General features: G+C 43.9%; 1 protein-coding gene across 20 annotated transcripts in view; it reads left to right on the plus strand.

The window, feature by feature from the left end:
- The window catches only part of RBFOX2 (RNA binding fox-1 homolog 2), a 271821-nt gene that overhangs the window by 122003 nt on the left and 137316 nt on the right, over positions 1 to 12502 (plus strand). The window contains exon 1 of one of the 20 annotated variants that reach the window (XM_032346435.1): positions 1148 to 1360. The exons of the other annotated variants lie outside the window; for them this stretch is intronic. Coding sequence (XP_032202326.1) covers positions 1346 to 1360 — 15 coding nt within the window. The 5' untranslated portion in view covers positions 1148 to 1345. Of the gene's footprint in view, positions 1 to 1147; positions 1361 to 12502 lie in introns of those variants that run through there. 20 annotated transcript variants of the gene reach the window in all.

A 12502-nucleotide genomic window follows, 5' to 3' on the forward strand; every position in this document is an offset into this window, starting at 1 on the left:
AGGTACAGGAATGCAGTAGTCACTGGCCCAAATGGTGAAAGCCATGTTACAGACGCCTGCCTCGCAGAGGAGGGAGGGTTTCACATGCAGCTGAGGTGGGCTGTTGGATTCGAGCGAGCGGGAAATGGGTAGGAAGTAAGGCAAGAGCATGGGCACTGGTGTATGGAGGAGTCAGCTATTTTCAGAATCAAAACCACTAGGACACATGATTTGATGATACTTGTTCACTGTTGAAGATAATGGATTCGAATATGCCTGGCGTATCGGAGGTACTAAGTGTTTGAACGGCACTTAGGGAACGTGGTCACCAGGAGCTTGACAGATAGTCTACACAGTTCTGTCATTTGATCTAATTACAACTACTTCACAAGGAGTACTAGACTACGCAGTTTTTGGTTGAGGAAACAGGGGCCTACTCTTAAGTTAAATAACTTTCCCTAGGCCGTCATGAGAATAATTGTGGACCCAGCTTCCAAACCCGTGCTTTGTCCCCTGTGCTGTTCCCCATGCCTAGTGAAGAGTCTGCAACGTGCTAGGGGCCCCGAATCCATGTGACTCTAAACCCTTGCTTGTCCTCTCTCCCTTCAGAAAGAAGCTGTCTGTGTTGATCTGAACTAGGGCAACAGTGATAAAAAAGATGAAAGCCTATTCAAGTTTACATGTACTTTTTCCTCTGTTTTAAATTCAGAATTATTTAGAAGAGTGGGGTGAGGCCAGCATTGCAGGGAGGGGATACAGGCTCTGAGCAAGCTCTGTTTGCGCTTGGCTTCTGAAGGGGGGCTCTGGAAGAATTGGACCGAGGGGAAACTTGACTCAACTCCCCTTGATCTTGGAGGGCAGAGTGTTTTCATTGCTTCTTTCATGTTTAGAGAACCCATCTTAAACTAGTTTGTGTCTAGCATTAGAAACTGGTGCTGGTGGTTTATTACTAGCCCCGCCTATCCCTGCCTTTTGCAATAATCTCTGTGAGTGATGATTGTGTTTCTAGAAGTAGAATGACAGAGAGAGATTCCCTGAAGGCAAATAGAGAGAGTGCTGTACACTCCAGTTCAGACGCACACGGGGCTGGGAACTCCCAGAGAGAGGGAGAGGAGCACGGGCGGGCGGGGAGAGGGAGGGGGAGAGGGAGGAGAGAGAACAACAGAACAGTCCGCTGGAGAGGAGGGAGGAGGGGGGAGGAGACCGGTCCTTGTAGATTTTTAAACTCAAGTGATTTGGGGGGGTTTCTCCCCACCCTGAACACTTGCCCCCCCACAGTCTGGCACCTCCTTTCCTGCAGTTCACTGAAGTGCCTTTTTGCAGTTCAGGATCAACTGACCGCTGAGTCTGAGCAGCCGGGTCTGACATGATGTACCTCTGGGTGAGTACGGAGTGCTGTGGCTGAGGGCTTGCACTTGCACATATAAGGAGTGGAAAGCTGCGAGGTTCGGCTCTCGCACAAATGGCCTTCCTCTCAGAGCACAGACTGCCACATCCCTTCTGCTCCCAGGTGTTAGGTTTTTGAAACCTGGCAGTGATTGTGACATTGGTTGGGTTTGTTTGTTTTTTTTTTTTTTTTAAATGTTGTTTATCTTGTTAGGCTTTAGGCGTGAGGGTGAGCTCCCAGTGTGGTGTCATCCCCAGGGCTTGGTAGGGTTGGAGAAGGCAGATGGGGCAGGTGAGCTGAGCCAGGCGCTTCAGGACCCACGCTCCTCCTGCTGGGTTAGGACCCACCGCTGTTGTGTGTCGGGGGCACTGTCTTTGGTAATCAGACCATCTCTTCAGATAGCGAAAGCCAATGGGTGGCGTGATTCTTAATTAGGAATGAGCGTTTGTAAGTTTTCATCTAAAAATTTTTATTGTCCTTCACCATAGTCTTATGAAGTAGGTCACTGTTGTTATGAAAATTTTATGAGGGAAGTAATTAAGTCACACAGAGTGACTTGCCCATAGTTAGAAACCAAGTCTGTAGCAGGTAGAATAGTAATTAATAACTAGACATTATAAAGCATTTTATATTTGCCAAGAATGAATACCTTACATTATTTTAATTTATCGTGAACTATGACATTGTAATTTGGGATGAAGAGAAACATACTGGGGTTGGAGAGGTTTTGAAATTGTGAGATGGGATAACTTTTAGGGGAATGACAGGGAAAATAATACAAGAAAAAAAACAACCCTTGCTTTTAGTTGTGAAAATAAGAGCATCTATAACCCCTGCAAAGATGGCGGCGCCCTCTCTGGAGCAGACAGCTGTTGTGTGTTGCTAAGGGAGCCTCCTCGACGTGATGCCCTTGGCTACCTGCCAGTTTTTGAAAGTTTCACTTTGCCCTTTGCCCTTCAGCCTAGATGTCTGGAATTGCAGAAACCTACTTGGCTCAGGCAGACTAAATTTATAAATATCAGAAGTCAAAATTTTAATGAGGTTTCTGGAGATCGAGCTTGGTCACTGTGTGTGTGTGGTGTGTGTGTGTGTGTGTGTGTGTGTGTTGGGGGATGCTTCTTTTTTGATTCTCCCTTCATATTTGAATATGACCTTGAAATGTAATTTCCTCCTCTCAATTGATTTATTTTTCTGGTGTTTGTAAGAAGTCAAAGAACTCTCCGACACACTTTATGAGCTTTAAGTAGTTTTTTAGCTTCCTGTGAGCAAGGTCTGTGTCAAGGGTCTTTGTGGTCTTGATGGTGGGACTGATCAGCTCTCTGTTGACCAGAGGATGAGTTTTTCAGTCTTGATTTGTTGGAAGAGGAGTTACGAAAGGAAACAAATTGAATTAATCTTACTTCTACTCATTAATGTTTGGTGAGAGCAGACAGTGGTGGTCTCAATTGCTTTCTTTGTGCTTATAGTTATTTGTGAATTTATCTCATTTTTCTGAACTTAAAGCCTTAGAACAGAACTTCCCCACCAAAGTACCAGATATATTGGACTGCGATACACATATGCCGAAGTAACTACTCCCCTCCACACTTGGACCAGCAGGTGGGGCCCAGGACTCTCCTGGTCGCTTGGACCACAAGCATTCTAGTTTACCACTTTGTGCCTTAAAAATATTACAATTGTTTACATGTGCTGTGACATCTGAAAGAGTAGCACTGTCCAGAGGGCAAATGTGCGTCAACTTTGTTATTATCTGCATCGTCTCTCCCAATGCCCCACACATGTGTCGAATTCAGTGAAAATGCCCAGAAGGAGCCTTAACTGAGAAGGACATCAAGGTGGTCTGGCGTCAAGTGGGGAGGCACTGAAGAGGTTTGGTGGGGGAAATTTGCTGACCACACAACGGGAGATCAGAGTTTTGTCTAGGCTGGGGTGCAGCCATGTGACACTGGGCAAACATTGAGCTGCTCCGAGCCCAGTTTCTACATCCGTAAGATAATAGAACTTCTTCTAATGCTCCGGTCTGTGATGTGAATTTGTGTAGCAGTACATATGCCAGAAGGACACCCAGTTGCGTCAGAGTGTTTGGGTCCTGCTAAGCGTGAGAGGACCGGGAGGTGTAGTCATCCCTGTTCCCTGCTTGGTTTGTTACCAGCAGTGAGTTACAGTACTGTTTCTCAGAATTCTAGAAAAATTACTGAACTGTGTTCAGTCATCAGTATGTCTGAGTGGTATTGACATTCTCAGAACCTGAAGAATAGATTCTGAGGAATCTGAAGAATAAAAGAGCTCTTCCAGGCATTTTGGTGTGTGTAGTTGGACGTGGCTTCTTCATTTGGTTCCGTGTCTAGAACTCTGAGGTGGGGCACCATCTTGTGCTCTGTGTGCATGTCTCTTTGCCAGATCTTCTCCCCACTTTCCTGTAGAGTCCCCTTCCCTTTTAGAGAATTTGCTAGCATCAGTAGACAGCAGGGTATGGCACCAGGAGCATGGGTTTTGAGACTTTACTGGGCCTAAATCCCACCTCTGTCATTTCCAGTCGTATGGCCGTGAACAAATTACTTAACCTCTCCGAACCTTCGTTTCTTCATCTATCACAGAGAGAAAATAATAACCTTTCATGGGGGTTATCGTGAGAATCCGAAATCATCTAAGATGTGTTGAATGGCACATAGTAGATGCTCAGTAAATAATTAGTGCAGGTCAACTTTTTACTTTGAAATTTGCATGGACGGGCTGCTCTCCCCTCCACCCACCAGCATTACCTCTAGCAAATTAAGGAAGTGTTTGACTTTGTGTAGGGAGAACTCTGATAAACACACACTAGTTTCAGGCGAAATATCTCCCCTTAACCAGTATTTTAAATACCTGTAACTGGAGAACCTACCTTTAAGTTGCCTCCTGATGGAAAACATCCCCATTGTTTTTTTTTTTTTTTTTTTTTTCAAAAAACTTTTTTTTTTTACTGGTGTGTGTGTGGGAGTGTACAGTACTGGTAAACATTCGTTATATCCTTTATATTCTCTCTCTCCTCTTCGCGGCTTAACACAGGGAGGAGGGTGGCGCGAGGGGGAGGGCGGGCGGGAGACACATAATTCCTGTAGTGATGGAACTTCTTGTTTGATGATTATACAATTTATATCCAGTAAACAAAATTACAGACCATTTATTTAAATTCCCAGAAATTACGATGTGTTCTGTCTGAGCTGATCTTAGCTAGTCTGGTTCCAGGCTCTCTTACCCATATTCTCAACGGCTGAACTTGTGGATTTCATTTGAAACTGTTGTTTTGCCATAGTTCAGTCCTTTCTTCTTAATAATTCCGCTCAGCCAACATTTAACGGAGGCCTGTGATGGGCAGAGGACTGTGCCACCAGCTGGTACAAAGACAAAGATGATTAAAGACTTCTCATGCCCTTGAAACATTTAGAACACAGCAGCTGTGAGCGTGTGTACACAGATAATAATGATTTTTGTATGATGCTCTTCACTTAGGAAGATGCTTTTAGATGTTATCTTATTTCATCCTCACAGCAGTGCTAAGGGCTACGTATCATTGTCTCTATTGTACAAGTGAGGAAAGATACTGAGAGAGAGCACGTGACGGGAAATGGCAGAGCCGGAAGCTCAGTCCCATCTGTTTTTAACTCTATGGCAGTTTTTCTTTTCACACTCTCTTCTTTGGGGAGAAGCTGATGTTTTTGGCCATTTACTTTAACTGTTTGTTTATCGAGTGGTAGCATATATGTCAGGCAAACCACCTCATTTAGTTCTCAGCACACCTGGGAGTTGGCCATTAGCCTTCATTTTACAAATGGGAAAGCAGCACCTTTAGTCACCTGGTAGTCACATAGTTGAGAGTTGGCAGAGGTGGGATTTGAACCCTAGTCTCTCTGGCCTCAGAGCTTACTGCACATGTGTAACATCTTCTTTATTTGTTTGGTAGTGTTTAGTTTGTCACCGCTGCCATTTAGCACGCTATGGGCTAAACTAGAGAAATGAAAATAAGGTACCCTGAATTCTGTTTCCATATCCATCAATTACTTGAGATAAGTTAGGTACCTATATAGACCTTGGTTTTCCAGGTTGTAAAAAGAGTGTGGTAGTTCTGGGAAACATTAATGGAGTCATCTCAGATAAGTGATCCGCTATCTTATAGTAAAGTCTCAGTAACTGATGCTTTATCCTAAAACGTGGAAGCCGCAGACTGTGAGTCTGAAGACAGAGTTTTTGGTCCAGATAAAGCCATTTACCAGTGTATGACCCTTCTAGCTTTGGGGTGGGGGAGGGGCAGAGAGTAAGGGAGAGAGATAAATCTTAAGCAGACCCCGACCCCCATCCCCCAGCCTGAGACAGGGCTCAGTATCACAACCTGAGCCAAAACCGAATCAGACACTGAACCGACTGAGCCACCCAGGCACCCGCAGGCTAATCTCTTAATGCTCACGTTTGGTCACAACTTTGCCATTCTAATTGGTCTGCACAGCGAGAAAACTAGACTGAGTAGTGAACTGCGTTTCACAAAACACAGAAACAGTTCAATTCAGATAACACTGGAGGCCAGATCCTGTGAATAGATACTTGGCAGTGAAAAGCCATTAAAAGATTTTAAGTAGGATTGGGAGTAGGCTGAAGTGGAGTTGATAATTAGATTTGTTTGTTTGGTTTTTTTTTTTTTTTTAAAGATACCTGCACAGATTAGAGGGAAGTAAGAGTGCAAGGAGAGGCCAGGTGTTGGTGTGTAATACTGGAAGTGGCAGAGAATGCCAGAGACCAGGGGAACTGTGTGAGAGACATGCCCAAGGTAAACTTGACAGCATGGGGCGCTCAGTGGGGAATCTACTTGAGGATTTTCTCCCTCTATCCCCCCTCCCCACATGCCCTCGCTCTCTCTCAAATCAATAAATAAATCTTAAAAAAAAATTGATGGAATGTTGTCAGCATTTGGAAGGAGGACCGGGTTTTTAGAGGAGGGAAACTGAAGGGGATCATGAGTTTGATTTGAATTTATTATTTTAGGATAACTTTGAAAAGTTCAAGGGGAAATTCTGCTTAGATAGTTGGCTACCTAGGTCTGGAAATATAAGGGAAGATAGAGGTTTAAGCTATAAATTTGTGAGAAATTTGCATGCTTTGGTAATAGAACTACGTGTAGGTATGATGATGGCTTAAGATGAGAATGTCCTAAAAAACGGCAGAAAATGCAGAGCAAGAAGAGAAATTAATATCTGGTAGAGGATGAACCAACCCTCGAAGGACACAGGGAGCAAGGTTCTAGAGAGCTAGTTCTTCAGGAGGAAAACCAGCACGCTAGGAAATCAAGGTAAAGGAGTGGCAGGAAGAGAGAATTGAAATATGCTGACAACATCTAGGAGTTCGGAGAAGTCTTTAACAGAAGCTGAGACAGGCAGGCAGAGTGGGTGAGGAGTAGGAAGGGTCACTGATTTTGATGATTGGTGAGATAATTGTTTATGTGGAAACTGTATGTAATTCCATGTGGCTTTTATGTGTGGAATGAGTGGAATAGTGGTGGATGAAAATTTAGAATTGTGGAGACCAGGTGATCTGAACAGTGTAAAATATGTGCTTGTTTATTCAGTAAGGAACCACTGATGGATTTTTTTTTTTTTTTAAGATTTTATTTATTTATTTGACAGACAGAGATCACAAGTAGGCAGAGAGAGAGAGGAGAAAGCAGGCTCCCTGCTGAGCAGAGAGCCTGATGTAGGGCTGGATCCCAGGGCCCTGGGATCATGACCTGAGCGGAAGGCAGAGGCTTTAACCCAATTGAGCCACCCAGGCGCCCCTCACTGATGGATTTTAAGCAGGATCAGATATGATCAGATTTGTATATTAGAAAGATAGTAAGGGGTTTCTGTTATTATTGGAGAGTTTGTATTTATATTGTGGGTGACATTGGTTTGATGCATATTTTAAAAGCTCAGAAAACTGTAAGGGGTTAAACAAAGAATTGTATTAACAATAGGAGACTCGAGTGTTTAACATACTTATTGATGACAATTATGTGTCGATCATTTTCTAAGGGGTGGGGAAAGAGCATGAACAAGACAAAATTTTTTCCCATAAAGAGTTTTTTAACTGGGAAAATAAAATTGTAAAACATGTAAGCAAATATGACTCTGAATGCTTTAGCTGGGGTGAGATAGGCCTGAATGATTAACATCCTCTTGTTAAAATATGGGAGGAGAGCATTATAAGCAAATGGAGTAGTAATACAGAGTCCTCAGAAACAAGTAAGTTTGGGGTGTATGAAGGACAGAAAGAGTGGTGGTGTGGTTGGAATGTAGAGAGCCAAAAGGTTGTAGGAAGACGAGAGAGAGGTTGATGGGCGTCAGATCATTCCCCATGATAGAGATTTGTTAAAATGGGACTGTAACGGGAGACTTCAATCAGGAGAGTGGCTTTCTTCAGGGAAAGTGATAAGGGAGGTCAGGAAGCTGTTGTAGTCAAAGCAAGAGTTGATGATGACTTAGACTCTGGAGGGCAGTTTGAGAGGACTAAAGATGGCTTGTCTGTGTGGTGAGAAAGAGGAATCTGGGTTATTCAGCTTTTGGGTTGAAGAATGAAGATGGACAGGCTGTTTCCTTACAAGAGAACAGAGAGTCCACAGGAAAAATAGTACTTAAGGTTACTCGTTAGGCTTGAGCTCTATTAGACATCCTGGTGGAGAAGTTCAGTGGCAATTTGATAGGAGTCTAGAGCTCAGAGGAGAAGTGTGAGATGGGGTTGTAAGGTTGAGATTCATCTGCACGTATTTAAAGCCTGGGTGAAGACCGTAACTAGAGAACAGGGCTGAGGCCAAAGCCCAGGGCATTGCAGTAGAGGTCTGGGAGTACTGAGAATTGTGGACTCTGAAGAGGAAGGGACTGGATTTGGATAATTTGAGACCAAATAATTTGTCATTGGCCTGGTAGGATGTTGCTTATTGGGAACCTGGTAAGCGCTTTTTCAGTTGGAATCATGGGGATTAAAAAAGCCAGTTGGAATGGGCTGGTTTGTTAATTGGTAGGTGAGGCTGTTGAGATAATGAATGTTTAGTTGTAGAGTGGGGCAAAGAATTGGGGCAGGGACTGGATGGGTATACATATAGGTTCAAGGGAAAATTTTGAAATTTTAAAAATTATTTTAATTTTTAAAAATCAAAATAATATGTATTTTTTTCTGTAAATGCCTATATATGAAAAAAATAGAAAAATACATATACAAAACTCATAATGTTTGCCTCTAGTAAGGATAAATGAGATCAGAATGGCAACACTGGTGTCAATGTGAGCTTAAGCAATGTCTTTTTTTTTTTTTTTTTTAAAGATTTTACTCATTTATTTGAGAGAGAGAGAGTGAGAGAGAGCAAGAGAGCATAAGCAGGCTCCCCGCTAGCAAGAAGACTGTTGTGGGTCTGGATCCCAGGACCCAGGGATCATGACCTGAGTTGAAGGCAGACACTTAACCGACTGAGCCACCCAGGGGTCCCATCGCATTATCTCTGATACTCTAATTTTTATGGCAGTGAATTCATATATTTGGGGTTTTTTTTGGTAAGGCCTTTTTTTTTTTAATTTAAATTTTACTTAGTTAATATGCAGTGCAATATTGGTTTCTGGACTAGAATTCAGTGACTCATCATTTACATACAACACTCAAGGGGAGATTTTTAAAAGATAGGTGTTTTTTTTTTTTTTTTAAGATGTTCTTTATTTATGGGGGGGGGATAGTAGAGAGGGAGAACGAGGAGCAGGCTCCCCACTGAGCAGAGGAGCCCCAACATGGGGCTCCATCCCAAGACCTTGAGATCATGACCTGGGCTGAAGGCAGATGCTTAACCGACCGAGCCACCCAGGCGCCCCTAAAAGATAGGTGGTATTAAGGCATGTTTTATGTCAGGAAAGAGCCAGTTGAGGGGAAGGAATTGAGGATGCCAAAAGTAAAGAGGCTAATGGCAGGACCAGCATATGTTACCCAGCACACACAGCGGGATTGGCCTTCGATAGGGCCAGAAGCAGTTCTTTCTGGCAGCACTGTTCTTGGGAAGAAGAGGGAGTCCTATGGTTGTGTCTGCTTTCTTTTTAAACACAAGATGAACAGAGCTGAAAACGGCAGTGTAGGGAGTGGAGAAGTATTGCAAATTTAAGGAGTGGGGACACGGTGTGAAATAGTGGTCCAGCTCAAAAAAATGGGAGTGAATTTACTAGAGAGGTGTAGTAGGCTTACGATCTGTATTCCTCAGCCTGAAGTGAGTGCAGGCAAGTCAGCCCTGTGATTTTTATCCAGCAGGCTTCTGTTGTTTAGACACAAGGGAGGAATGTATAGGTAGTTGCATTCACCAGGAGTTGAGATTTTATTAGATGAGTTAGATGAAGAGAAAAAGGGGCAAAGGAATTAAGGCTTTTGAAAAAGAATGTATATGGTGTTGGACTCTTGAATCAGAACTGGCTTAGGAGGGAAGTAAGAATGTGGGGAGGGGGGAGGTAGGGGGAGTAGAAAAGTGGTAGGGTCCTTGTATAGCTTTGAGGTCTTCAGGAGGTTGGAGAAATGTGGTGTGGGAGAACTGCTCGAGCGAGCAGACTTGGTGTAAAGGTGGTGTGCTCCAGCTGCTCGAGAGGTTTGGAGATGGTGTTACTGGTGATGAAGGTGCCAGGATGTGGTGCCAGGTGGGGGTTAGGTGAAGCGGCAACAAAATATAGTTGGTGCTAAAAACATGGAGTCAACACAGCTAGGAGGCTAGAGTATTGGGTGAATCACATGGCAGGTGGGGGGGTGGTTTGAAATTGTCAAGAATGATAAAACTAATAAAGGAGAGAAGAGAGGGAGCCCAGTGGCAAGGCTGGAGGAGTTCATCTCTGTTCCAAGGGATTTGCAGTTGGGGTGCAGAATGCTTGTATGGTCCAACACTCTATGGTAATGGGGATCAAGGAGGCTGATGGCCCCCACTGAGGTATACAAGGAGTGGAAGAGAAGCTTTTACTGCAGTAGAAGGAGGATTCTCAGGGGCAGTTAGGTTTCCCTTGGAGCAAAAAGGTGAAGGGAACAGCACGGAAAAGAGAGCGAGTATATAGGAGAGTTTACTGAGGATGGCTCATGGCTTCTGGGGCTTGGGAGGGCAGGACAAGCAGGTGATGGGGTCACAACAGATGTGCACAGCTCCATGAAGTGAGCCACCTGGAAGTCTTGGACCTCTGATGATGATCGAGGTGAATGAGGGTATGAGCCAGGATGGGATCGTTCCAGAAATCTCTTGGAAAAAACGGGATAATTAGTTAAACCTTTAAGCCAGAGCAGTAGTTCTCAAAATTTATAGTGCTTTAGAATGCTACAGATCACTGAGCCACACCTCCAAAGTGTTAGATGCATTATATCTGCATCTGGGAGTTTGCATTTCTAATAAACTCCCAGGTGATGCTGATGCTGCTGGTCCAGAAATTATATTTTGAAAATCAGTAGTCCAGGGAAAATACTCGTGGTGAAGTAAGAAGCTCTTTTGAACTGTAGCTCGATGAAGTATAGCCTGGGCGATGAGCAGAGGTTTCCTTGGAACAGCTGTGTCAGGCTTCTCCGACTTCAGCAATTGAAGGAGGAAGTGAGTATATGATAGTTTTTCTTGAGGGATAATAATTTCTAAGTGATTATCAGCAAACATTTGATGATCACCAAACATTTATTGAGTATCTGTTTTATGCAGCAAAATGAGGATCCCAGGAGTTCTGTTTTCTTTCTCAAGGATAGTGAGGTTAAAGGGGCACAGAAGTCAAATAGGTAAATGACCATACACTGCAGCAAAGGTGACATGCCAGTCTTTCCTTTGACAACCGCCAGGTGTGGGCGGTTGTCAACAGGAGCTCAGAAGAATGGTCATTGAAGATGGGATTGATCAGGGAAGGGTTTCATGAAGGAAGTGTAATTTATGGTAGATCCTAGCAGAACCAACAGAGACAAGCCAGATGGAGAATTGACACAAGCAAAGGTGTGGAGTCAGCAGTGAACATGAAGCTTGATGACTGCGCCATGAGTCCCATTGCTTTCGCAGCCCAAGACTCCATTGTCTGTATCATTATAATAATTTTCTAATGGGCCTCCTGGCTTCTGTTCTTTCCCCCCAACCCCTTCACAAAGTCGGTCCTCAACACAGAAGTCAGAGTGACCCTTTAAATGTCACATTATATTGCTTGCCTGCCCCAAACTCCCTGGTGGCTTGGGCTGTCACTTAGCAGAGAAGTCAGATACCCCCCTGTAAGGCCCCATATGACTGGCTCCCCTGGTTAAGGGTTCTTCTACACTGGCCAGTCTTTGAACATATGAAACACACCCTTGCCTCGGCGCCTTAGCTCTTGGCCTAAACCCCTGCTCTTTCTCCAGATATCGTCAAGACTGCCTTGTTTGTATGAAATCTGTTCCGTTGCCCTGTTGTCAGGTAGCACAGGCACCCTATACAAATGTTAATTCCCACCTCTCTGCCCAGCGTTTCTCATCTGTTTTCCCATCTCCGTTTTTCTCCATAACACCTACCAGCATCTGACTTGCTGTATATTTATTTATTGTCTTTCTCCTATGCTCCAGGGAAGCCCTGGTATTCTGTGTGCGTAGAATGGTACCTGACACTAGCGGGCACTGACCGGGCATTGGTGGAGTGAAAGAAGGGAGGAAGTAAAGATTGGGGAATATGAAGAGACCAGTTTACTGGGAGAAGTAGGAGAGGGAGAGATGGCTTAGACCTGGGGGATCTTGAAGACTAGATCACAACCTGTAGAAAATAAGAAATTCTTACAAAAAAAATTCACTACAGCAATATTTAACCTTCTTGAAATAGAGCCATGTAATTGGGTTCTAGGCACAGAATGGTTTGGGGGGGTAGGCTAGAAGCAGGGAGATTACTATTGGGTTGTTGTTGGGTAATAACCACGGGTTTTTCAGGTATGAGTCAAATGGCTTTAGATCAAGATTTAGATCCCATTTGGAAATGGGAGTAAAATTTTTTAAATAGGAATAAAAGTCTTATGCATGAATGTAAATGAGTAGTTTGCACTTGTGTAAGAGAGATGCCTGTTTTAATATGTGTGTTTTAGGGAGCCTGGGTGGCTCAGTGGGTTAAGCCTCTGCCTTCAGCTCAGATCATGATCCCAGGGT

The sequence above is a fragment of the Mustela erminea genome, chromosome 6 (assembly GCF_009829155.1).
Source record: "Mustela erminea isolate mMusErm1 chromosome 6, mMusErm1.Pri, whole genome shotgun sequence".
NCBI classification, from domain to species: Eukaryota; Metazoa; Chordata; class Mammalia; order Carnivora; family Mustelidae; genus Mustela; species Mustela erminea.